The 26,263-nt window shown below is 35.9% G+C and overlaps 2 protein-coding genes across 3 annotated transcripts; both read left to right on the top strand.

Annotated features, from left to right (window-relative positions):
- The first annotated feature begins 987 nt into the window (after positions 1–987).
- LOC110939367 (protein RKD3) lies at positions 988–2,900 on the top strand. 2 transcript variants are annotated; one of them, XM_035990363.1, is made up of 4 exons: positions 988–1,178; positions 1,247–1,371; positions 1,442–2,052; positions 2,331–2,441. In XM_035990363.1, exons 1-4 carry the CDS (start codon positions 1,072–1,074, stop codon positions 2,358–2,360), a joined length of 873 nt encoding a protein of 290 aa, XP_035846256.1. In that variant the 5' UTR covers positions 988–1,071; the 3' UTR covers positions 2,361–2,441. The 2 variants fall into 2 exon arrangements, with proteins under 2 accessions (XP_035846256.1, XP_022036719.1); XM_022181027.2 differs by lacking the exon at positions 2,331–2,441 and adding an exon at positions 2,461–2,900 and having other exon boundaries at positions 992–1,178.
- A 4,049-nt stretch (positions 2,901–6,949) lies between these two features.
- LOC110943917 lies at positions 6,950–21,535 on the top strand. The gene is made up of 6 exons (XM_022185648.2): positions 6,950–7,022; positions 19,374–19,503; positions 19,616–19,843; positions 20,055–20,186; positions 20,966–21,118; positions 21,269–21,535. Coding segments are annotated over exons 1-6 (897 nt in total). The 5' UTR covers positions 6,950–7,020; the 3' UTR covers positions 21,521–21,535.
- Positions 21,536–26,263: the final 4,728 nt, after the last annotated feature.

The following is a 26,263-nucleotide window of genomic DNA, read 5'->3' as shown; positions in this document are numbered from 1 at the left end:
ATACTTGTTACTTAAAACGTGTTCAAATGCCGTATTCATCACCGCCATTGCCGAAATCACTACCCTCCGCCACCGCCAATACTTCATCGTTTTCGCCACCTCCACAACTTAAGCTAACATGGCCAACCCCAACATCATCTTGTCATCCCCCATTGCTCCCACTATCGTAATTGCCACAATCAGCATCACAACAACACCAACTTCGTCACCATTGTTGCTACCGCCACTACCCCATCTCCGCTGTCACTATCACCGCCACTACTAACCGTTACAAGACAATATTGCGAATGAACCCATTTCAATACTTTTCCTTATAAAAGGCGACTCATTTCAACCCAAACTCATTTTAATCATAAACAATTTGGACTCAAACATAAATAATACTTTCTAAAACAACATATTTTAATCTGTTACCCAGGCCCGCCGATTCTAATGTTTTCTAACTACACAAATACTACTTCATTAAAGCAAACTTAAGAGCTAATGAACAATAATCTAACCGATAGAAGAAAAACTAACATGTTGATCAAGTATATATAAAAAAAATAATCTAATACATGATAGTGGGGAATTTTAAAAAAAATCCAACGGATGAAAATGTAACTTACATGGTAATAGTTCATAAATTCTAGTTCATGATGATGTAATTAATACCCACCACCACCACTACTTATTTTACAATTACTAATGATAAGTACGTTATTTTTCAATTAACATTTACAAATTTACTCTTTTATCCCTCACTGATTTGTAGTTCTTTCGCGACACCGTAATATCCATCGTCACTAATCATACCTTTGTTGTGGAAACTCATATCCAGACTTGCAATACAGGACGGCGCATGATCTTCACCCACATTGGTTAAATGATTAATTACTTTCACATTAACACCATAAAAAATTAAGCATTTAAGACATAGTTAACACTAATAACGAACTTGCCATTAATTACTTATTTATAATCACTTGGCTTCTCCCATTCCTATATGATATATCCCTCCAAAAAATAAATAAAATGGACACCCAATATACTCTACCTGTGTTCTAGCACTTGCACAAGTCAAACTTCACAATGGAAAGTCAACATTCTTTGGAACTAGAGTGGTCAAACCATGAAATCATGGCCAAAGAAGATGAAGTTTTCACCTTTCAATACCAATTGCCTTCTCTTGATATAAGGTAATCAAGACTTAAACTTTCTTGTTAAATTTTACAACATATGTTAATTTCATGATCTTGAAATGTAGCACTTGCGATTTGAACGATCATTTGATGAATTTGCAAAGTCAAAGTCATGACCTTGATGCTACTTATGTTATGGATATCATGTCAAAAAGTTATCCAGTGTGTTCTTCAATAGATATCTTACCAGGTTAGTTATAAAGATTCTTACTTTTTGATCATGCATATGTTTAGTTTCTTGTTTTGTGATCTTTTGTTAGATCTTTCTACACCTTTTGAAGATGGTTTTATGGGTGGAAGATACGGTGATCAATTAGGGTTTCATGATCAAGAAATGTTCATGATGAACTCATTAGGGTTTCCAATGCAAGAAGCTTACACAATGAACTCATTTGGGTTGCTTCCAAATCAAGAAACAAACAACATGAATTACTCATTCGGGTTGTCTTCAAATCAAGAATCAAACGCAGCGAATTACTCATTCGGGTTGTTTCCAAATCAAGAAACTTACATGATGAACTCATTAGGGTTTTCTTATCAAACCAAACAAGATCAGTTAGTTATGGATACAAAGAATGTTAACGATAAAGAAGAGATGAAAACGGTAGGATCTGAGTGTCAAGAAGTGCAAAAGGAGGTTGAGTTTAATGGTGTTAATGGAAATGGTGATGGTTGTGGTGTTAATTATCAGTCACGAGTGACATTAAGCAGGGAGGTAATATCACAGTACTTTTACATGCCGATCACACAGGCTGCAAAAGAACTTAATGTCGGGTTGACACTCTTGAAGAAACGATGTCGTGAATTGGGTATTCGTCGTTGGCCTCATCGAAAACTTATGAGCCTTCAAACCCTAATCACCAATGTTCAGGTTAGTCTTCATCTTTTTTTTTTTTTTTTTTTTTTTTTTTTTTTTTTTTAATAAAGATTGCATTTTTATCATGTGCACATTTTATAACCATCAAAGGGTATTTCTTGAAGAGTTTTTTTGTTTATATTATTATTTTATATGAAAAGAGGTTTGTCGCGGGGCGGAACTAAGAGGGGTAAAAAGGTTCGTTGGCTCGTGATCACTAGAATTTGTTGAGTTTTTATATATAATGTTTTGTTTTTTTACTTTTAACAAAAACATGAGTTGGGTCTATGTAGAGAAGAGATTATTATGATGACGCTGACTAAAAGGTTATGACCACTTGAGACGCTACTTTTACGAGTGAGACATTGTCGGGTATGTTTCTTTGTGTTTATGCTTGTGAAATAAATTCCTGAACCGTAACAGGAGTTAAAGAAATCATCTGGGAATGGAGCGGAAGAAGTGATCGAGTTATTGGAGAAAGAAAAGAAGAAAATGGAAGAAATTCCGGATCTACAACTCAAAGATGACACGAAAAGATTGAGACAATCATGCTTCAAAGCGAATTACAAGAAGAGGAAGACATTGAATGTTAATATGCAGTCATCTTCTTCGTGTTCTAGCACCTGTGTTGATGATCATGGAAGCTTTGAAGCTATGGAGGATGGTTATTGTGACTGCTTTCCCTTTTCAAGCAACGTTTTGTTTTAACTTTGAAGAGTGTATATGCTTTTGAGTTTTGAGAAACACTTTGTGGTTGAACATATGGGATCATAGACCTTATAGTAATATTATCGTACTACTTTTTTTGGTCGAGTTGTACCGTACAAGTTAATGTTGCTATTTTGCTCGCATTAAGTTTGGAATTCGGATATGTTTACAGTTTACTTCTTCATCTTGAACTCATTCACAATTTTTTTTTAACGGCCAACGAAAATTTTACTCCACTAAATCTAAATCTAGCAAGCGGCTAGCACCACATATACATACACCAAAGTTGTGTTGTCTTTGCTATGATTTTTTCGTATTAAAGTATCTATGTGTAGGTGGACATGTTTATACATGTACTTTATAAAATCAGAATGTAAGGAAAAAAAAATTAGCTCCAGTGACGACATCATTAGTAAAAGATTTCAAAATGGCACCTAATTTCTCGCCACCCTACCAAAATCTGTAGCGACGACTAATGATTTTGACCGGTAAAAAATTTAGAATCTTTGTACCAACGACAAGTCGTCGCTATATAGATTTATTTATGTGGATGAGCTTTGCGTGAGGAGATTCACTTTCTTGTAGTGATATTAAAGTAGCTAGACGCATGTTAGAAATATAATAATCGTCTGTACAGTATGTAACACCCCAATCGCGTAAGACAACAACACGCGGCGAAAATATCGGGGAGTCACGTTACAAATTGCTCACAACTACTGGTACTAAATTGTTTCATTATTGTTATCATTGTTTTACAAACAAAGAACACATGCAATTGTCTTTTGATTTAGGAAATCTAAGGCCTGGATGCAGTCCTATACGTTGCATGCTCGAATAATTGAAAACCTGAAACATATGTGAAAAATAGTCAGCATAAAAATGCCGGCGAGTACATAGGTTTTGTTAGCCAAATAAATGGCAAAACATTTGGTATTGCAATACTTTGGCAACTACGAGAGTTGTCGATTGAAAATAAATCTTGAAGCCAGAGAATGGCAAAAGTTTAGTATTGCAATACAAAATCTTGATTGTGAAAACTTATGGCAAACAGTTTGTATATGGCAATATAATTATTACTAAGTAATTTTTATGTCGTTGAAATTGTACTTTGTAATCTCGTTGAAATCATCGTAAAATTTGTCAATGTGTTATTAGAAATCCAATTAAGGATTAATAATAACTGTTTTGAAAACAATCAAAACTTGTGTGAGTATTATATAAATCAAGTCAATGATTTATAATAATACTTTAGACATCCTTCTAAGAATCTAACATATAAAGATATGGAAGATTCTACAAGGATTTGGATAATCGAACATTGAATCAATCGTACACAAAACCCTAAAGTGATTCGGATAACGCTACAAGAGTAATAAAATAAGAACACTTATTTATAGGAAGTACCAGCGGCGTATCCACCATGTTCTTATTTTATTACACCCGTTTCGTTATCTAAATCAAAACTACCGCATAAACACATAAATCGTCAACTTGTCACCAACTTGTAAACACGCATTAAAATACACAATGAATCCATACAAGGACTCCAATATTAGTACGTTAACATCCTATAAGAATCAATCTATGAAGATAGATAGATGCTATAAGGATTTGGTTTCTGTCACATTGTCTAGTCAAATACGCATTAAAGTACACAATGAATCCAAACAAGGACTCTAATATTAGCACTTTAAACATCCTACAAGAATCAGTGTATGAAGATAAATTGATGCTAAAAGGATTTGGTTTCGGTCACATTGAATCATTGCATCACAACATTCTAAATCCTAATGATGATTCGGGATAACGCCACGAAGGGTAATACAATAAGCACACTTATATATAGGAAGTACCAGCGGCGTATCCACCATGTCCTTATTGTATTACTCTAGTTTCGTTATCTAAATCACCAACAATCTACACATAAACCATAACCATCGTCTCGTAAAGTACTTCTTAAAAATCTCACTATGAAGATAGGAAGATCTAAGACTGTACTTCAAATATCCTATAAGAATCTAACTATGAAGATAGATAGATATATATTTTAAGGATTTGGATAAACATCGTATTTGCATAATCGGAATAATACACATAAAAGCACTTAGTGACCACATATATGCCATACATTGGAAAACAAATTGGTTACACATATGAATCACCCCAAAACATTTAAAAACGGTAAAAGAGGGGAACTATGTACTCACTTGGGATTGCGTATAGTTCTTGTTCAAATAGTACAAACAAGCTCAAAGGATCGAGAGTTCAAGTATTGAAGTGGTTCCTAATGTATCAGATACTATGTTAGCGTAACGGGACATAAATCGAGGAATCGGATAGAATGAGGTATTGTAAACCAAATGTGTCACACCCCAACCAATGGCGGAAACATCGAGATGAGACGAAGTGTGAAGATTGCTCGAGACATCATAACGCTAATAATTGTGACAAGTATTTAAATAATCATTTCATTTCATTTCTAAAGATTCAAGTACAAGGTTTTGAAACAAAGTACAACAACATGAATAATAAAATGATACAATACGAATACAATTCTTTCTAAGTGGGTATCTAAGCATCCTACTAGATTCCATGCATCGTCAACATCTACCTGTAACATGTTAAAATAAAGTTCAATGCAAAAGCAAAGGCGAGTATACAAGTTTGATACGTATATAGCAAAAGATAAGTTTGAACAATTCCTCATAGCAAGCATGTGATTCAAGATAAGCCTTTAAATATGGTATGTGTCTCACATATCAAACCAAGAAAACGCAATATGCTCATGACATAACCGAGATAAAGGGGCGGGTCGTTAATCCTATAGCGCTACATATGTCACGGTTTGGCTCGTACGAAGTTAATGATAAATTCAACACATAAGATAAATCCAAGTTTAAAGCATCAAGCCATCACGTATACAAGCATGTTATAGGAATGTTCATGTGTTTAAGCAAAATGTTCATGTGTAAGTTTGTTGATAGATAAACATGTTACACCTCAAAAGTGGTAAAAGTAAAAAGGGGAAAATACGAGTATCCTCACAAAGTTTGCATATGCTTTCCAATTATCCATTTATTGACGAGTTGATGAGGTTAGAAGATTGAATGTGTAGGGTTAAAGTTCAGGTATGCTTAGAGTCGAGATTCGGTATTAAAACAACATATAAGTAAGATATGAGAATAGCATGTGAAAATAATCATCTTCAACACTTAACACTTGTGTGACACTTGGTAACCACAAGGGTTATGTTAATGTTTTCATGAGTTGAACACCCATAAGAATCACAACAAGGTTTAGCACTACTAGAAAAGTGCATAATTTCCTACGGAAATTTCCTACACAATTATTTTTGTCACAGATTCAAACACATTTGTGACAAATTTCCTACGATTTTTTTTCCAAAATTCTATGTCAAATTTTTGACGCAACAATGACAGAAAATAAAAAAACCCTAATTAATTGACAGTTGCGTCACAGATATGTAAGAAATAATCTACAAAAGGTTGATTATTAAATCATTTCCTACAAGTTTGTGACAAAATATTTATTATTTAGTTAAATTAAACATTCCGTCGGAACTGCGTCACAAGTTGCGACACATTTCCGACAACTAAGTCATATTACTTAATTTTATTAAAAATGAATACAAGGATATACACTTCTATGTCAATATATAATAGTAAAATTAGTATAATAATTAAAAATTAATATATTTCCTACACATTTGTGACAAAATATTTATTTTTTAGCTGATTTAATCGTTTCGTCAGAATTGTGTCACAACTTGTGACACATTTCCGACAAACAGTTTATTTTTTAGTTGATTTAATCGTTCCGTCAGAATTGTGTCACAACCTGTGACACATTTCCGACAACTAAGTCATATTACTTAATTTTATTAAAAATAAATACAAGGATATACACTTCTACATTTATATATAATAGTAAAATTAGTATAATTATTAAAAATTATTATATTTCCTACACATTTTTGACAAAATATTTATTTTTTAGCTGATTTAATCGTTCCGTCAGAATTGTGTCACAACTTGTGACACATTTCCGACAAACAGTTAAGGATAACACTTCTATATTTATATATAATAGTAAAATTAGTATAATAATTAAAAAATATTATATTTCCTACACATTTTTGATAAAATATTTATTTTTTAGCTTGTTCCGTTAGAATTGTGTCCTTTATCTCAGCGCTCATATGAAGGCGCATCTGGTGATACATTTCAAGGAAGAGTGATCAGGCGTGCTGGGGAAATGTAAAATATGAATCTCAATAAATAATAATAATAATAATAATAATAATATTAAATATACTTATTTGGTTGTTTTAATATTGTAGGATTGTCGCGTCCCCCGACCCACCCTGGACGGAGTCAGGGGCCGCGAGCAGTCCCAGTGGTACCCGTAGTATTTTTATGCGACAGCGGAAGTCTTTTATTACAGGATCTTTTCACTGTAAAATGCTCGTTTAATATATTACACAAAGTTTTAGGGGATAAATCCCATAATTTACAATAAGTTGATTTCACACAGAAATCTTTATTTTCCAAAACATGTTTTATTGGTTTATTCACACTGAGCCACTTCCCTGAGCTTGATAGTGCTTTACTGCACTTTTCCTGGATCACACAGATCACCTGAAACATGTTTGAAAAACGTTTTGTCAGCGGGGAAATACTGAGTGAATCATTCAGTTTTCCAAAACGACCTGTTAGTTATAAATTACAGTATTAAGGGCGATTACAATGTTTTTATCAACCAATTATCAAGAATGGGTATTTGTCACTCGACCGGATCTGTGACTGTGGTCATACCACTATTGGGTCCCATCGCCCCAATCGTGACGGCTCACTCACCTAGAGTGATATTCACTCACCTAGAGTGATAAAAATAGTAATGTGCACAATACCCCACATACCAGCTGTAATTTGGTGATTACAAAGACTTAATCCCTGTAATTATAACCTTGAAAATAATTTGAGGTATTGTAATACTTACTCACAAACTGTGAGAAAACAGTTTAAAAAGAAGAATGACTCACCTTGCAGATTAACGAGCAAATAGATAATGCCTACTGATTAGCCTTGATTACACCTAGTTTAACACAATGCACACACAGGCAGGTTAGTAACTAATACAACATTTACGTCAATTCACGAGATTAAACCCTCACAACGATTAATTAGTGCAATACTCGATAATTCAGTCGGATTCACAACGAATAACAGAGCATAGTCCGAATTCGAACAGCACTCAAATATTCAAGTCGAAATCACGACGAATAATCAAAGTACAAGCTCAATTGAGCAGCACCCGGACTATCGTTGGATAGTTATAATCGATCGCTATGTCGCGTCCCCCGACCCACCCTGGATGGAGTCCGGGGCCGCGAGCAGTCCCAGTGGTACCCGTAGTATTTTTATGCGACAGCGGAAGTCTTTTATTACAGGATCTTTTCACCGTAAAATGCTCGTTTAATATATTACACAAATTTTTAGGGGATAAATCCCATAATTTACAATAAGTTGATTTCACACAGAAATCTTTATTTTCCAAAACATGTTTTATTGGTTTATTCACACTGAGCCACTTCCCTGAGCTTGATAGTGCTTTACTGCACTTTTCCTGGATCACACAGATCACCTGAAACATGTTTGAAAAAGGTTTTGTCAGTGGGGAAATACTGAGTGAATCATTCAGTTTTCCAAAACGACCTGTTAGTTATAAATTACAGTATTAAGGGCGATTACAATGTTTTTATCAACCAATTATCAAGAATGGGTATTTGTCACTCGACCGGATCTGTGACTGTGGTCATACCACTATTGGGTCCCGTCGCCCCAATCGTGACGGCTCACTCACCTAGAGTGATATTCACTCACCTAGAGTGATAAAAATAGTAATGTGCACAATACCCCACATACCAGCTGTAATTTGGTGATTACAAAGACTTAATCCCTGTAATTATAACCTTGAAAATAATTTGAGGTATTGTAATACTTACTCACAAACTATGAGAAAACAGTTTAAAAAGAAGAATGACTCACCTTGTAGATTAACGAGCAAATAGATAATGCCTACTGATTAGCCTTGATTACACCTAGTTTAACACAATGCACACACAGGCAGGTTAGTAACTAATACAGCATTTACGTCAATTCACGAGATTAAACCCTCACAACGATTAATTAGTGCAATACTCGATAATTCAGTCGGATTCACAACGAATAACAGAGCATAGTCCGAATTCGAACAGCACTCAAATATTCAAGTCGAAATCACGACGAATAATCAAAGTACAAGCTCAATTGAGCAGCACCCGGACTATCGTTGGATAGTTATAATCGATCGCTATGTCGCGTCCCCCGACCCACCCTGGACGGAGTCAGGGGCCGCGAGCAGTCCCAGTGGTACCCGTAGTATTTTCATGCGACAACGGAAGTCTTTTATTACAGCATCTTTTCACCGTAAAATGCCCGTTTAATATATTACACAAAGTTTTAGGGGATAAATCCCATAATTTACAATAAGTTGATTTCATACAGAAATCTTTATTTTCCAAAACATGTTTTATTGGTTTATTCACACTGAGCCACTTCCCTGAGCTTGATAGTGCTTTACTGCACTTTTCCTGGATCACACAGATCACCTGAAACATGTTTGAAAAAGGTTTTGTCAGCGGGGAAATACTGAGTGAATCATTCAGTTTTCCAAAACGACCTGTTAGTTATAAATTACAGTATTAAGGGCGATTACAATGTTTTTATCAACCAATTATCAAGAATGGGTATTTGTCACTCGACCGAATCTGTGACTGTGGTCATACCACTATTGGGTCCCGTCGCCCCAATCGTGACGGCTCACTCACCTAGAGTGATATTCACTCACCTAGAGTGATAAAAATAGTAATGTGCACAATACCCCACATACCAACTGTAATTTGGTGATTACAAAGACTTAATCCCTGTAATTATAACCTTGAAAATAATTTGAGGTATTGTAATACTTACTCACAAACTATGAGAAAACAGTTTAAAAAGAAGAATGACTCACCTTGCAGATTAACGAGCAAATAGATAATGCCTACTGATTAGCCTTGATTACACCTAGTTTAACACAATGCACACACAGGCAGGTTAGTAACTAATACAGCATTTACGTCAATTCACGAGATTAAACCCTCACAACGATTAATTAGTGCAATACTCGATAATTCAGTCGGATTCACAACGAATAACAGAGCATAGTCCGAATTCGAACAGCACTCAAATATTCAAGTCGAAATCACGACGAATAATCAAAGTACAAGCTCAATTGAGCAGCACCCGGACTATCGTTGGATAGTTATAATCGATCGCTATGTCGCGTCCCCCGACCCACCCTGGACGGAGTCAGGGGCCGCGAGCAGTCCCAGTGGTACCCGTAGTATTTTCATGCGACAGCGGAAGTCTTTTATTACAGCATCTTTTCACCGTAAAATGCCCGTTTAATATATTACACAAAGTTTTAGGGGATAAATCCCATAATTTACAATAAGTTGATTTCATACAGAAATCTTTATTTTCCAAAACATGTTTTATTGGTTTATTCACACTGAGCCACTTCCCTGAGCTTGATAGTGCTTTACTGCACTTTTCCTGGATCACACAGATCACCTGAAACATGTTTGAAAAAGGTTTTGTCAGCGGGGAAATACTGAGTGAATCATTCAGTTTTCCAAAACGACCTGTTAGTTATAAATTACAGTATTAAGGGCGATTACAATGTTTTTATCAACCAATTATCAAGAATGGGTATTTGTCACTCGACCGAATCTGTGACTGTGGTCATACCACTATTGGGTCCCGTCGCCCCAATCGTGACGGCTCACTCACCTAGAGTGATATTCACTCACCTAGAGTGATAAAAATAGTAATGTGCACAATACCCCACATACCAACTGTAATTTGGTGATTACAAAGACTTAATCCCTGTAATTATAACCTTGAAAATAATTTGAGGTATTGTAATACTTACTCACAAACTATGAGAAAACAGTTTAAAAAGAAGAATGACTCACCTTGCAGATTAACGAGCAAATAGATAATGCCTACTGATTAGCCTTGATTACACCTAGTTTAACACAATGCACACACAGGCAGGTTAGTAACTAATACAACATTTACGTCAATTCACGAGATTAAACCCTCACAACGATTAATTAGTGCAATATTCGATAATTCAGTCGGATTCACAACGAATAACAGAGCATAGTCCGAATTTGAACAACACTCAAATATTCAAGTCGAAATCACGACGAATAATCAAAGTACAAGCTCAACTGAGCAGCACCTGGACTATCGTTGGATAGTTATAATCGATCGGACGTTGAATCGTAATAGCGATCGAGTTATTACCCTGATTGCGGCAGCGTTTCGTGATCGTGTGTGTTTGATTGTGATATAACAGTGAGATTTCGACATATACAGAAGCTATGAACGTCGTTTTAACACCACAGTTCAAGTGCCAAGGTCGGCTATTTATAGCTGGAATTTCGACTTGCTTACGGACCGTATGCCTAACCCCTTACGGTCCGTAAGGGAACCTGGTCTGCTTACGGTCCGTAAGGACCAACCTTTACGGTCCGTAAAGGTGCAACCTATTTTTCCTAGCCTAGCTGAGTTCGGTTGTAGCTTAGGTGATTCAATAATTTCAACCAATCAGCTTTTAGCAACGGCTTAAACTAGATAATTATCAATTAGGGTTTGCCCCCCTCGAGTTTTAGGGGCCCTGATCCTGATTCCGATTATTCCGGAAATTTCAGGGTTTATGCCAAATTACTTGGGTGTCTTAATTAGGGTTTTCTTATTGGATAATTAGTAACCTAATTACCGGTTTTATTGACAGTTGTTACATCCTCCCCACCTTAAGAAAAATCTCGTCCTCGAGATTTATTGGAAGAGATGAGGATATTTTCGCTTCATTTCGGATTCCAGCTCCCAAGTGTATTCTGGTCCTCTCTTTGAATTCCACTTGACTTTGACCAATACCAGTCTTTTATGCTTGAGGAATTTGACTTTTCGATCTTCGATCGCTAATGGTTTCTCTATAAATTTCAACTTTTCGTTTACCTCTATATCTTGAAGTGGGACTACCAGGGATTCATCTGCTAAACATTTCTTGAGATTGGATACATGAAATACATCATGTACTCCAGCTAATTCTTCTGGTAGTTGTAAACGATAAGCTACTGGTCCTATTCATTGAATCACAGGGAATGGTCCAACGTATCTCGGACTTAGCTTTCCTTTCTTACCGAATCGTACTATACCTTTCCAAGGAGAAACTTTTAAAAGTACTTTATCTCCGACTTGAAATTCTAAAGGTTTGCGACGATTATCTGCATAGCTCTTCTGACGATCTCGAGCTGTTTTCAGTCTTTCTTTGATCTGGGTTATCTTGTCAGTAGTTTCTTGTACAATTTCTGGACCTGATAACTGACTTTCTCCGATTTCCGCCCAACATACGGGAGTTCTGCATTTGCGTCCATATAGTGCTTCGAATGGTGCAGCTTCGATGCTTGAATGATAGCTATTATTATAGGAGAATTCTATTAATGGCAAATGGCTATCCCAATTACCACCAAAGTCAATTACACATGCTCGGAGCATGTCTTCTAACGTTTGGATTGTCTTTTCACTCTGTCCGTCTGTTTGTGGATGATATGCAGTACTTAGATTTAATCGAGTTCCCATTGCTTTCTGAAAACTTTTCCAGAAATGAGAAGTAAATCGACTATCTCTATTCGATACAATGGAGAGTGGGACTCCATGTAGGGATACTACTTCGTCCACGTACAGTTGTGCTAACCTTTCCATGCTAAAAGTTTCTTTCATTGGTAAGAAATGAGCTGATTTGGTTAATCGGTCTACAATTACCCAAATTGCATCATTACCTCTTTTGGTTTTGGGTAACTTAGTAACAAAATCCATTGTTATGAGTTCCCATTTCCATACCGGCATTTCTAGTTGTTGAAGTAATCCTGAAGGTTTCTGGTGTTCCGCCTTAACTTGTGAACAAGTTAAACACTTGGATACGTATCCGGCTATATCCTTTTTCATTCCTGTCCACTAGAAATTATTTCTTAAATCTTGATACATTTTATTGTTTCCTGGGTGCATGGTATACCTAGATTTATGAGCTTCTTCTAGAATCTTATTTCTTAACTCTCCTTGCTTAGGTACCCAAATTCGTTTCTTATGGAATTTCCAAATTCCATCATTTCCTTGTTCTAGTTCTTTTAGGTAACCTTTCATTCCTTCAGCATCATCTTTGATTGCTGTTTTCTGAACTTCTTTTATTTGTGCTATTTAATCTACTTGGAGATTTAATCTCAGAGCACGGACTCGTTTCTGCTTCTCATGGTACTTACGACTTAAGGCATCGGCAACTACATTTGCCTTTCCTTCGTGATATTGAATATCACAGTCGTAGTCGCTCAGCATCTCCATCCATCTTCTTTGCCTCATGTTTAATTCTTTTTGCCCAAATATATATTTTAAACTTTTATGATCTGTATAGACAGTAAACTTACTTCCGTACAGATAATGTCTCCAAATTTTAAGGGTAAAGATTATGGCTCCTAATTCTAGATCATGAGTTGTATAATTTTCTTCGTGCTGTTTCAATTGCCTAGAAGCATACGCAATTACCTTCTTGCGTTGCATCAACACACATCCATAGCCTAATTTTGAAGCATCACAATATACTTCAAAGTCTTCTGTTCCTTCTGGTAAAGTTAAGATTGGTGCATTTGTCAACCTATGCTTTAAAATCTTAAAGGCTTCTTCTTGTCTAGGTCCCCATTCAAACTTAGCAGCTTTACAGGTTAACTTGGTTAAAGGTACGGCTATCTTAGAAAAATCTTTGATAAATCGTCTATAGTATCCAGCTAAGCCTAGAAAACTTCTTATTTCCATTGCTGTTTGTGGGACTTTCCATTTTGTAATTGCTTCTATCTTAGCAGGATCTACATGGATACCTTCGTGATTTACCACATGACCTAAGAATTGTACTTCTTGCAACCAAAATTCACATTTCGAGAATTTGGCATAAAGCCTTTCTTTTCTTAACAAAGTTAAGAGAACGTGTAAATGCTCACAATGTTCTTTTTGGCTTTTGGAGTAAATAAGTATATCGTCGATGAAAACGATTACAAATTTATCCAAGTATGGTTTACAGATGCGGTTCATCATGTCCATGAATGCTGCTGGGGCATTTGTTAACCCAAAGGGCATAACTGTAAACTCATAATGACCATACCTAGTTCTGAAAGCAGTTTTAGGTATGTCTTCTTCTTGTACTTTCAACTGATGGTATCCGGATCTTAAATCTATCTTTGAGAAGTACCTAGCTCCTTGTAATTGATCAAAAAGATCATCAATCCTAGGTAATGGGTATCGATTCTTAATCGTAACTTTATTCAATTCTCTATAATCGATACACATTCTCATCGATCCATCTTTCTTTTTCACGAACAACACTGGTGCACCCCAAGGGGATGAACTAGGTTGTATGAATCTTTTGCTTAATAATTCATCTAATTGCTTTTTCAATTCTAGCATTTCGGTAGGTGCTAATCTATATGGTGTTTTGGCTATTGGTGCAGTACCTGGAATTAAATGAATTCTAAACTCTACTTCTCTATCAGGTGGTAACCCAGGTAATTCTTCTGGAAAAACGTCTGGGTATTCTGACACTACCGGAATGTCCTGAAGTTCCTTATCTTTAGTGTTAATGATTACCGAAATCATGTACACCATTTCCTGCTTTCTTGAATAACTAGCCAATTTCATTGCTGAAATGAATTTTAGTGGCTTTCGAGGTTTATCTCTAGTAATAAAAATTACTTCTCCGGAAGGAGTTTGAATTTCTACAGCGTTTTTATCACATAGGATTCTAGCATGGTTGGCTATTAACCAATCCATTCCTAACACTACATCGAATCCGGCTAAATTCATTGGTAACAGATTTGCAGAAAACTTATGGCCTAATAGTTCTATTTTTCCTTCTTGCCAGATTTTATCTATTTTCACAGAATTTCCTTCTGCGGTTTCAACTGTGAAGATTTGCCTAAGAGTGGTTAAAGGTAGCTTAAGATCTTGACAAAATGAAGTATTGATAAAACTTTGGTTCGCACCAGAGTCAAATAATACTTTTGCAAACACATCATGTACTAGGAACGTACCAGCTATCACATCTGGAATGAGTTCGGCCTCTTGAGTGGTTAGCTGGAATGCTCGCGCATTTCTCTTTGTTGCTCCTTCAGCTGGTTTGGCTTGGTTGGCTACAGGTTTAGCTAATTTAGGACATTCAAATTGGAAATGACCTCTTTCTCTGCAATTATAGCAAATTCTTGTTTTCTTCCTGCAGTCTTCTTCCCGATGTCCTTTGGTCTTGCAAAAATTGCAAACCATGTTGCATTGTCCATAATGCTTCTTTTTGCAAGTTTTGCAGAAAGGAGATGATGAGGATTGCCCCGTTCCTCTTTTCTTGGTATTACCCACACGAAATCCTTGGGTAATCTTTTGAGCTAATTCCTTCTTACGATCTTCTTCTCTTGCGCGTACCAATTCATCTGTTAGAGTGTTAGCTAATTCTACAGCATCGTCAATAGTACGAGGTCTCGCAGCTTTAACGATGTTTCGGATTTCACTAATTAACCCCCAGATGTAACGGGAAATAAGTACCGGTTCTGGCGAAGCCAGTGTTGGCACCACCCTTGCGTATTCGAAGAATGTCGAAGTATAGCCCCGGCAATCTACCCCTGTCATGCGGTGACTTAGGAATTTGTTTGCCATTTGATCTTTTTCATATTCGGGACAGAATTTTCTTTCTACCAGATTCTTAAATTCTTCCCACATCATGGCATAGGCTATCCTTCTTCCTTTTGCCTGGAGGATCGTATTCCACCATTCTAATGCTCCTTCTTTGAATAGATTTGATGCATACATCACTTGATCCTCTTCAGCACATTTGCTTATTACAATCACTGCTTCGGTTTTCTCTAACCAGCGCAGTGTTGCGGTTGCCCCTTCGTTACCTGCAAATTCAGTGGGTTTGCAAGCAAGAAATTCTTTGTAAGTGCAACCAGGTGTTGCAGCTTTCATTCTCTTAGGGAGTGGGGCCTGTTGCGGATCATGATCGTCATGATTGCCGCCTCCATTTATGCTGTTACTGCCGTTATCTTCTGGAATACGTTTACTAGGAATTAATTGTGGTTCGGCAGGTTTTTGAACAGCAGCCACAATTTCTGGAATAGCATGGGCTATTCCTTGGGCGCTAAAGTGCTCAATATCTTGTCGGGTTATATATTGATCTTCCGGTTCTTGCTCAGATTGATTTACTTCATTAATTGGTTCATTGTTAGCGTTTTCCATCTGCTAATTAGTAGGAATTTATTAGTGTCTAACTTATTAATAACAAATTTAGCAGAGATGAACACATATATTACTACAACATATAAACATAACCAAAATTGTCGATTTCTCGACTTTCATTTTGTTATTGTATATTGTATATGCCTCCGTACACACCATATCTTACAAGGTTTTATTGCCCATTTTACAGAATCAGTTTTACTATATTAGTTATAATACAGGCAAACTTTTTCCAGCCCTTCCTATCTTTTGGTCTACTGGCAGTTTCAGTAACGACGCTCCCTCTCGTCGTACTTCCAAGATAGTTGCTCCCCCATTTCCCTGATCCTATTACCTGTACCTATCAGTTCTTCACCGAACTGACGAAGTTCAGCTAGGTTTTCATTACTCATGGGAGGATTAGGGATAGGTTCTGGATCAAACTGTGGGAGAAAACTATAGGGACTATTAACTATATTTTGGAATTGCCAGTCATTAGTCCACCATTCCTCCATTTGGCCTAATGGTCTGGTGTGAACTAGTGGGTCTGGAATAGCTGGTCCTAGGTTTAGTGGGAATTGGGCTGTAGCCGGGTAAGAGAAGAGATTATCGTTGATAGGCTCTAGAACATCACAATTATCCAGTAGGCGGTCTATTTCGTCCTGGAACGTGATTTCCTCAGACTGTTTAGAGCTTTCTCCGATCTCTATTCCCTTTTGCTTTAGGTCTATTCCTAATTCCTTTTCTGGTGGTTTCGAACTTTCTCCAGTTTCTATTTCCTTTCCCTTACTCATGCTCACAGGATTTTCTATTTTAGGGAGTCTCCTAGTGGCTGGTTTCCTACGGCGTACTTTCCTCCACCCTACGTATCTTCTCTTCTTTTTAGGTTTGGCTTTTTCCAGCGGTGGAGCTTGGAATTCCACAGGTTCTTCTATGTTAGCAACATAACCAGTAAAGTCGTAAGAGACTTCGATAGGCACTGGATATAAGTTGAGATTCTGAAATGCTTCCGATATCTCACTCATGCTGCATAGTATATATGCAAAATAAAAATGCAATGTTAAAACTTTGGAACAAAGTTTAACAAACAAACACTGAAGTTTTATTGCATTTTAATTTATACAAAGGACAACAGAAATAAACACACTGGGGTTTTATTTATTTACTGGATAGTGATTTTTTTCTTACTAGTCTCAACTTATCAGATATTTAGAGATTTGCATTTTCTGCTACAGTAGCTAGCATATAGAGATTTGCCCATTTCCCGTCTATTTTATCTTCCCAAGGTGCACTATTACCCAATTCTTGGACTTCTGGGTTAAACCTAATTCTCTTGGTGCGGGGTTTCTTTTTCTCCTGACTCTTTTTAAGTATCGAATCCCTTTTCTCTGGGGAAAGAGGATTCTCGTAGTTTGGCTTGCGGACAAAGATTCCTTCTTCTAGGTTTACTGGGTTTTTAGAAGAAGATGCAACATCTAGTTTGTGGTAGATAGCAGACAGCTTTTGTTTACCCATACTGTAACTATCAAATAATCAGTTAATAAAACATATAATCACATAATAACAACTAGTAGAATTAAGTATTTTGTCAAATACTTAATTTAGTATTAGGCTTAATCAGCGGCTCGATCAGTGGCTCAATAGTTATTAATTATTAGCTCTGATACCACCTTCTGTCGCGTCGCCCGACCCACCCTGGACGGAGTCAGGGGCCGCGAGCAGTCCCAGTGGTACCCGTAGTATTTTTATGCGACAGCGGAAGTCTTTTATTACAGGATCTTTTCACCGTAAAATGCTCGTTTAATATATTACACAAAGTTTTAGGGGATAAATCCCATAATTTACAATAAGTTGATTTCACACAGAAATCTTTATTTTCCAAAACATGTTTTATTGGTTTATTCACACTGAGCCACTTCCCTGAGCTTGATAGTGCTTTACTGCACTTTTCCTGGATCACACAGATCACCTGAAACATGTTTGAAAAAGGTTTTGTCAGCGGGGAAATACTGAGTGAATCATTCAGTTTTCCAAAACGACCTGTTAGTTATAAATTACAGTATTAAGGGCGATTACAATGTTTTTATCAACCAATTATCAAGAATGGGTATTTGTCACTCGACCGGATCTGTGACTGTGGTCATACCACTATTGGGTCCCGTCGCCCCAATCGTGACGGCTCACTCACCTAGAGTGATATTCACTCACCTAGAGTGATAAAAATAGTAATGTGCACAATACCCCACATACCAACTGTAATTTGGTGATTACAAAGACTTAATCCCTGTAATTATAACCTTGAAAATAATTTGAGGTATTGTAATACTTACTCACAAACTGTGAGAAAACAGTTTAAAAAGAAGAATGACTCACCTTGCAGATTAACGAGCAAATAGATAATGCCTACTGATTAGCCTTGATTACACCTAGTTTAACACAATGCACACACAGGCAGGTTAGTAACTAATACAGCATTTACGTCAATTCACGAGATTAAACCCTCACAACGATTAATTAGTGCAATACTCGATAATTCAGTCGGATTCACAACGAATAACAGAGCATAGTCCGAATTTGAACAGCACTCAAATATTCAAGTCGAAATCACGACGAATAATCAAAGTACAAGCTCAATTGAGCAGCACCCGGACTATCGTTGGATAGTTATAATCGATCGGACGTTGAATCGTAATAGCGATCGAGTTATTACCCTGATTGCGGCAGCGTTTCGTGATCGTGTGTGTTTAATTGTGATATAACAGTGAGATTTCGACGTATACAGAAGCTAAGAACGTCGTTTTAACACCACAGTTCAAGTGCCAAGGTCGGCTATTTATAGCTGGAATTTCGACTTGCTTACGGACCGTATGCCTAACCCCTTACGGTCCGTAAGGGAACTTGGTCTGCTTACGGTCTGTAAGGACCAACCTTTACGGTCCGTAAAGGTGCAACCTATTTTTCCTAGCCTAGCTGAGTTCGGTTGTAGCTTAGGTGATTCAATAATTTCAACCAATCAGCTTTTAGCAACGGCTTAAACTAGATAATTATCAATTAGGGTTTGCCCCCCTCGAGTTTTAGGGGCCCTAATCCTGATTCCGATTATTCCGGAAATTTCAGGGTTTATGCCAAATTACTTGGGTGTCTTAATTAGGGTTTTCTTATTGGATAATTATTAACCTAATTACCGGTTTTATTGACAGTTGTTACAAGGTTTGAGGTTGAGCATGGTGATGTTCATAAGAGCATCACTCGTATACTATCTCAGCATCACGATGGAGCTTGGATGACATTTAGGCAGATTCCACGGGATAAACTGGCTCGTATGTTCGAATGCTTTAGGGTAATATATAAATTCTTTAATTTTTATCTTATATAAATATTGGTTCTAAATATAGAATGAATTACTACTGTTACTAAGTTTTCATTTTTAACTTTTATTTTTATTTTTATAGACCCGTTGGAGTTGGGATCTGGCTAACGAGCAACTCATACATGAAGGGTTTATTAACGTGCTGAAGAAACGTTATAGAGACATAATGAGGCAGTTGAGAATAGACTCCACAATGTTGGCATGTGCCGTCCACGAAGATATGGATCCAACCAATTATCTACAATTTGACAAAATTCGTGATTTTCCGCCTCCTGCAATATCTCTTGAAGTATGGCGTGAATTGTGTAAGGTAAGCGAGTATTTAATAAGCTAAATATACTAGTTTGTGTTTTTGTCTTTTAAATGGCTACATATATCTGCTATAACCACTTCAATTAAATGGATTTCATACCTTAACTATGTGTATATTAAGAAAAAGAAATATTTAGTTTTTTGTGCGGTTATCTTAATTAAGTTTTGATATTATATTATGATATACATATTTATACACTCTTTGACAGCGTTGGAACACAAAAGGTTGGCTTAACAAGTCCAAGAATGGGTCAAAAAACCGTAGGAGCGCTGATAGTAGTGGCAAGTCATCGCGACACACGGGTGGATCAATGGGATATGCTGAGCGTCGTGCCCGTATGGTAAGTGAACAAGTTTTCATACCTTGATTAATTATGATATGTGTGTATGATAGATTATTTTGTACACATGTTAATTCCTGTTAATATAAAAAGCAAAGAAAGTACACTACCTTGCAAAGCATCTAATTCTGATCTCAGTCTCAATTCCATTCCATTTCATCACAGAATAAAAAAGTAGACTACTTGCATCTGTGTTGACAAAATAAAAAAAGGTTCAAAAGTAGACCCAATTACCTATAGCACGTTGCCTAAAATTTAAAATATTTTATTACTAATTAGTGTCTCAAATACAACGACAAATTTATATTGGTTAAATACTAATAAAGTTGTTTTAAATAATTTAATCACATGGTTTTATATATAAAAAAATACTGTTGGACAACTTTCGAGGTGTCGGTGGTCTTGCTGCAACCTGCTGGTCATGCAGTGCCGACCAAGGATGGACCTGGATGAAACAGAAATTGAGACGCTCTGAAAAGGGGCGTCTGATGACTTTCTTCCATGGGCAACCATCGTCTTTTCCGGCCGACAAACATGTGATCGCCTTTTAATTAATTGAACCAGTGCCAACCGGGTCTCCGGCACAAAACACGGGTAAAAAATTCTTGTTCTATTAAATGTTTTGATTGTTAAATAGCAGTATTCAACCCACAGGTTGCTGTGGAGACACGACGGAAATTCCATTGGTACTGGTTTACGTTACCGGCACATGCTATCAAGTGAAATAAAAAACTCCATATATAAAGTTAATCCTTACATTTATTTCACTCTTTTTTTAGAAAAGGAAAATGAATGAGGAACCCAATTTTAAACGAATCTTTCTGGACACCCACCTCACTAAAGAATGCAAGCAAAAATTGTGGGACGGGGACATTGACATATATAACTTGGAGGAATTGAAGTTTTGTACGGAACGAGCCAAAAAAGTATATGTAACTTATCTTTATTATTTGAGTACTAACTTATTTTCGTCCCTTGTCCTTTAATTTATTCTCCATAGATTCATCTTCATTATGTGTTGTTTACTGTGGCAATTAACTCGTATTGTTTTTATATAATGTTCGTGTTTTGATAAATTGTAGGGGGATTATTTGAGTGCGATGCGTGAGGTTTACGGGCCGAACTATAGCGAGTTTCCAGATGACCCTGAGGTGTGGGCACGTGTGGTCGGACAAGGTCGCACGCGCCGGGTATACGGGATAGGTTCTTCGGATCTAGATTATTTGGTGACCGGGACATCTTCTTCTTCTGTCGGGTCTGCACCATCGCACGCAGAGTACCAACGGTCTCAAGAAGAAGTATCTTTATTACCGATTGATGTTACAAAAAGTTAAAAATGTTAGTTCTTGTCATATCATATTAAAAACAAACCATATAAAACAGGATCCGACCATTAGAATTTATCGTATTAGAATGTATACATGTGTTATTATCTTTCGAAATTAAACCAATAAAGAACTTTTCTTTGCGTCAACTATTTCTTTGTAAAATGTAGTTACTAATTATAACTATATACATTTTAACAATGTTTTAAGTTCAAGTTATGCGAACTCAAATGGTAGATCTTGAAGCTCGGCTTGAAGAAGAAAGGAATCTACTTACAACTCGGCTTGACGAAGAAAGGAAAGCAAGGGAAGAACTTCAACAACAACTTCAAGAATTTATGAACAATTGGCGTCCTCCTTCTAATTAGTTATAGTTTCTGATATCTTTTGGGAAATATGTTAAATTGTATTAGTTTACGGTTTAAACATATTTGAACTTGCGTTGCAACGCATGATTTTTGAATTTGTGTTATTGGAATTTCGATGAATTTTGTAAAACAGGTTCTTGGTTCAAAGATTATTCCTGCATTTTTTTTTTGCTAGAAAAATGTAAATTTAAATTTTATTTTGCAATTTTTTTCTATTAAAAATTAAGGTCGTCGGAAAAGTGTCATAATAAAAAAATGACTTTGCTTTTTTCTGTTGGAAATGTGTCACAACATAAAAACAAACTTTTGTCGGAAAACAGTCAAAAAAATAGTAAATTTTTATTTTTAATTTCCTTTTATCTGTCGGAAATTTGTCACAAAAAATACTGAGTTTCGTAGGAAAGTTGTAACAACTGTTTTTATTTTTCTGTCGGAAATTTGTCACGAATAATGCTTTTGTCGGAAATTTGTAACAACTATTTTTTATTTTTCTGTCAGAAATTTGTCACGAAAAATACTGAGTTTCATAGGAAAGTTGTAACAACTGTTTTTATTTTTCTGTCGGAAATTTGTCACGAAAAATGCTTTTGTCGGAAATTTGTAACAACTATTTTTTATTTTTCTGTCGGAAATTTGTCACGAATAATGCTGAATGAAATTTTTTATTTTTATTTTTTGTCGGAAATGTGTAGCTAAAAAAATTCTGAAAATATAATAATTAATATTTATCATAAATAATATATTAAAAATAACTATGAATTGTTGTAGGAGATCTGTAGCAGTTTGTGACATGGCGATTTTGTAGGAAATGGGTAAGAAATTGCGTAGGAAATGCGTTGGAAACAGGTTTCCTACGAGGCATTTTCCTACATCAGGTATTTGTCACAAATGTGTAGGAAAGCCTGTTTTGTAACGCATTTCCTACGAAAACTGGTGTAACAAATTTCAGATTTTCTAGTAGTGTAGGTCTTAGGTGATGTTCTACTACTTTAACATATAAACACGAGTTCAACATCAAAGGTTCGAATGAGTGTATATATATATCTAGGTTAAGTACTACATATTATTTAGTCCAATAATTCAAGTAGGAGGTAGAAGATTAGGATCTTCATTTAGGCACCTCGTGTTATCATAGATGTCATGTATGGGGTAGGAAGAACATACTTCCATTTAGGAACCCCTTGAATGTTCACCACTTCACTTGATGTAAAAAAACAACCAAGGAGGGTCACGAACTAGGATTAGCACAATAACATAAACAACCTAACTATAGAGAAATCATCAAATCATGTGAGGATTGTATGTAGGACAACCCAAGTTGTTCCCTAATCACTCATGTATCAAAGGCTATGTTTGACATGATTTGTGGGTTGAAACCCTAGACAAAACACCAAGTTTATGAGGTTTAATCCTCTGATTTTAAATGTCTCAACCTTGTTTTTAAGCTTAACCAACCATGGGATAAGTTGTAAGCATTAGGACAAAGGTATGAGATGTGTTGAACACAAGTTACATAGGTATAAACAAGTTTTTGATGAACATAAAAACAAACAGAAAGTTTATGGATGATTTCGGGGCATTTCCAGGTCTGATTTCTCCAAGGAGAAGTCTAGGAATCGAACCCCATGATTATCCAAGTAAGTAGGAAAAAGAATCAAGTGATTTCGTTAAGAAATGAGTGAGTTATGCTCATTTTCGTGAAGGGGTGTCAATCTGCTCGAACCTTTGCTTTCAGCTACGGTTTGGAGGATGTTTTGAGAGTTTTTAGTGTTGCAAAAGTGGTAGAGAGGCTGGTTATAAGTGGTATTTATAGGGGGAAGGATTAGGGTTTCAATGGGTTGGGCTTTGGAAGTGTTTAGAAGGGGTTACACCTTGAAACTAGCCCACAAAACCCAACTATATGGGGCTGAATTTTGCTTAATTGGGGCTGCCATATCTCTTTATTTTTTTATTTTTTTTAAAACATTATAATGAGTAATTTTATTAGTTAAGTTGTGTAATAATATGCAACAATGTTTCCCCTAACTTGTAACAAGGTGAAATATGAAATAAAACATGATTTAACTAGGTAAAAAGTGTAATGTACAAGTATGTAACATGTTTGTAAGTGACAAGTATATGTCACATATTAGATGATTAACCGTTGTATAAATAAGCATATTATTAGGGGTTTTTAGGTATCAACAATTTAAGGACAAGCATGGACATGCATCGTGAATAAGTATCGTATAAGTATGAATTACAAATAAGGATTCGATGTACAATGAATTCGAACGTATGAACATGTATGAATATGTAGATGGTGAATTTAAAGAAATACGAATTTTATTTATGATCCAAGTCTCGGATTTTACAACGAGAAGACGACTATAATAATACAAGATTTCCAAAAATAACATTACAAGGCGAGCTTTCTAATTATGGAAAGTACGTAGAAGCAGGGCGTTACAGTCTCCCCTCCTTTAGGAAATTTCGTCCCGAAATTTATTTAAGAGGAAGACTTGAAAAAGTTTTGGCAAAAGGTGACTATTAAGAATTGAGACTTGAAAAATTTGAAACTTAAAAAGTATGAAATTTTGAAGGATGACAAGATAGGTTTGCAAAGGAGTTCGTTTGTCTAAAATGATTTGAGGTACCAAACATAATTGGAAAAGTATAGTTGCGTATATGGAATTGAACGATTGACTCTTAATAAACGAATGCAAGTATAAGAATGGCATATGTATTGGATAGACAAAGTAGCATGCTAAGAATGAAGTCTCGTCATGGATAATCGGATATAGCGCATTTGTGAGTTGTTTAAAGTTTGAATTAGGTCTAAAAGGTCTGCAAAACACTGATTTTCTCATGGGACGTCTTACGAAAGTTTGGTAACATGATGAAAACACTTATGTATAGGAAGTACCAGCGGCGTATCCACCATGTTTTGACCACATTACGTCCGTTTCGTGTTCGGTGTCATGTGACATTCCGTGTCTTACCATACACAGTAGTACACTCTATGGTTTTTCATGAGCCAATCACTATAATCCCGTGTGCACCTGCGATTATCTTGATCGTCGCATGATCCGCATAGCTTGTACTAGTTGTGTATGAATCGGGGTATACATAAAAAGTTTAGAATGTGTACGTACAATAATATGGTATATAAGCAAGTCCATGTTTAAGTATGTGTGGGACCCATGCAAGCGAATCCCTCAGGTTACGCTCGCGTATAGGTACGAATGTATGAATCATGAGTATAAGCAAAATTATGAGCATAAGTATAAGTTTAAGTATGAATATACACGTAAGTATGGGTATCAAACGTACGCGTAGTATGAGTATACGTGTAAGCATGAAACGTATAAATATAATTAAAATCATAAAACGCATGAGTACAAGTATGAATACGATTACAAGTATAAGCATAAAATCTGTTGTTATGAATATGAGTGAGAGGGTGAGTACAAATACTATTGATTACGTATATAGTATTAATTGAAACATAACAAAGTTACGTATGTAAGAGTGCTCAAAAGGTTGAGTATGTAGATACGAACGATATAAGTGAAATTGTTGCGATGAAGCGACAAAACGTGTATGATGACATGCATGTATAGTTGTTTAAACGAAACGTTGAGTATATTGAATCAAATTTAGATTGGGCTTGGTTTAAAAAGGTAGAATATAGTTTGCATATGTAAGAGGATATAAAGTACTTATTGGTCATGCATATCGTATTTTGTAATGAATGGAAATGCTACCTTTGTTTTAAAAAAGTTTACGAAATCCGAAGATGGTCGGTCCCCATGGAGTCTTCTTGCCCACGTGTCTTGAAAAATAGGTGTAGGAAAAGGTAAGTTCGTTTCATCAAAACAAGAAATTTTGGAGTTTTTGTGAATACGTTGATCCTTGGAAAAGGGATTTATCAAAGGTCTTAGTGTTCATTTTAAAGGGTTTTGACAAATGGTTCGTTGATGTTGGAAATATTCTTTGGTAAAACGATCTCATAATATCTATAAGATCCTATAGGTAATTGAGAAAGGTTGGTTTGGTTTCAATTAAGAATGGAAGTCTCTAGTATGACGATATAATGTGAGCAAGTTTTAGTGATTAAGTCGAATACGAAGTTCATGGGCAAGAGTTTCATTGGGCCGATTAAATTGATAGGTAGCATTTCGTAAGGTTTTGAAGTTTGCGTAATAAAACGTTTTAAGACATGATTAAGAATCTCGTGTATATGAGTTGAGTACGTCTTGACAAATCAATGTATTTTGAAATCGGTATGAGTGGGTATTTTGAATAATGATAAACAATTTGGGTATAAAATATGATCGAGTTTGCATAATAAGATATTTTGAAGAGACGTTTTGGTAATGATCACCTAGGTAAGGGAATCACC

This window comes from Helianthus annuus, chromosome 5, assembly GCF_002127325.2.
Source record: "Helianthus annuus cultivar XRQ/B chromosome 5, HanXRQr2.0-SUNRISE, whole genome shotgun sequence".
In the NCBI taxonomy this organism is placed as follows: domain Eukaryota; kingdom Viridiplantae; phylum Streptophyta; class Magnoliopsida; order Asterales; family Asteraceae; genus Helianthus; species Helianthus annuus.
Note: the sequence above shows the minus strand (reverse complement) of the source record. Positions and strands in the feature narration are given on the sequence as shown.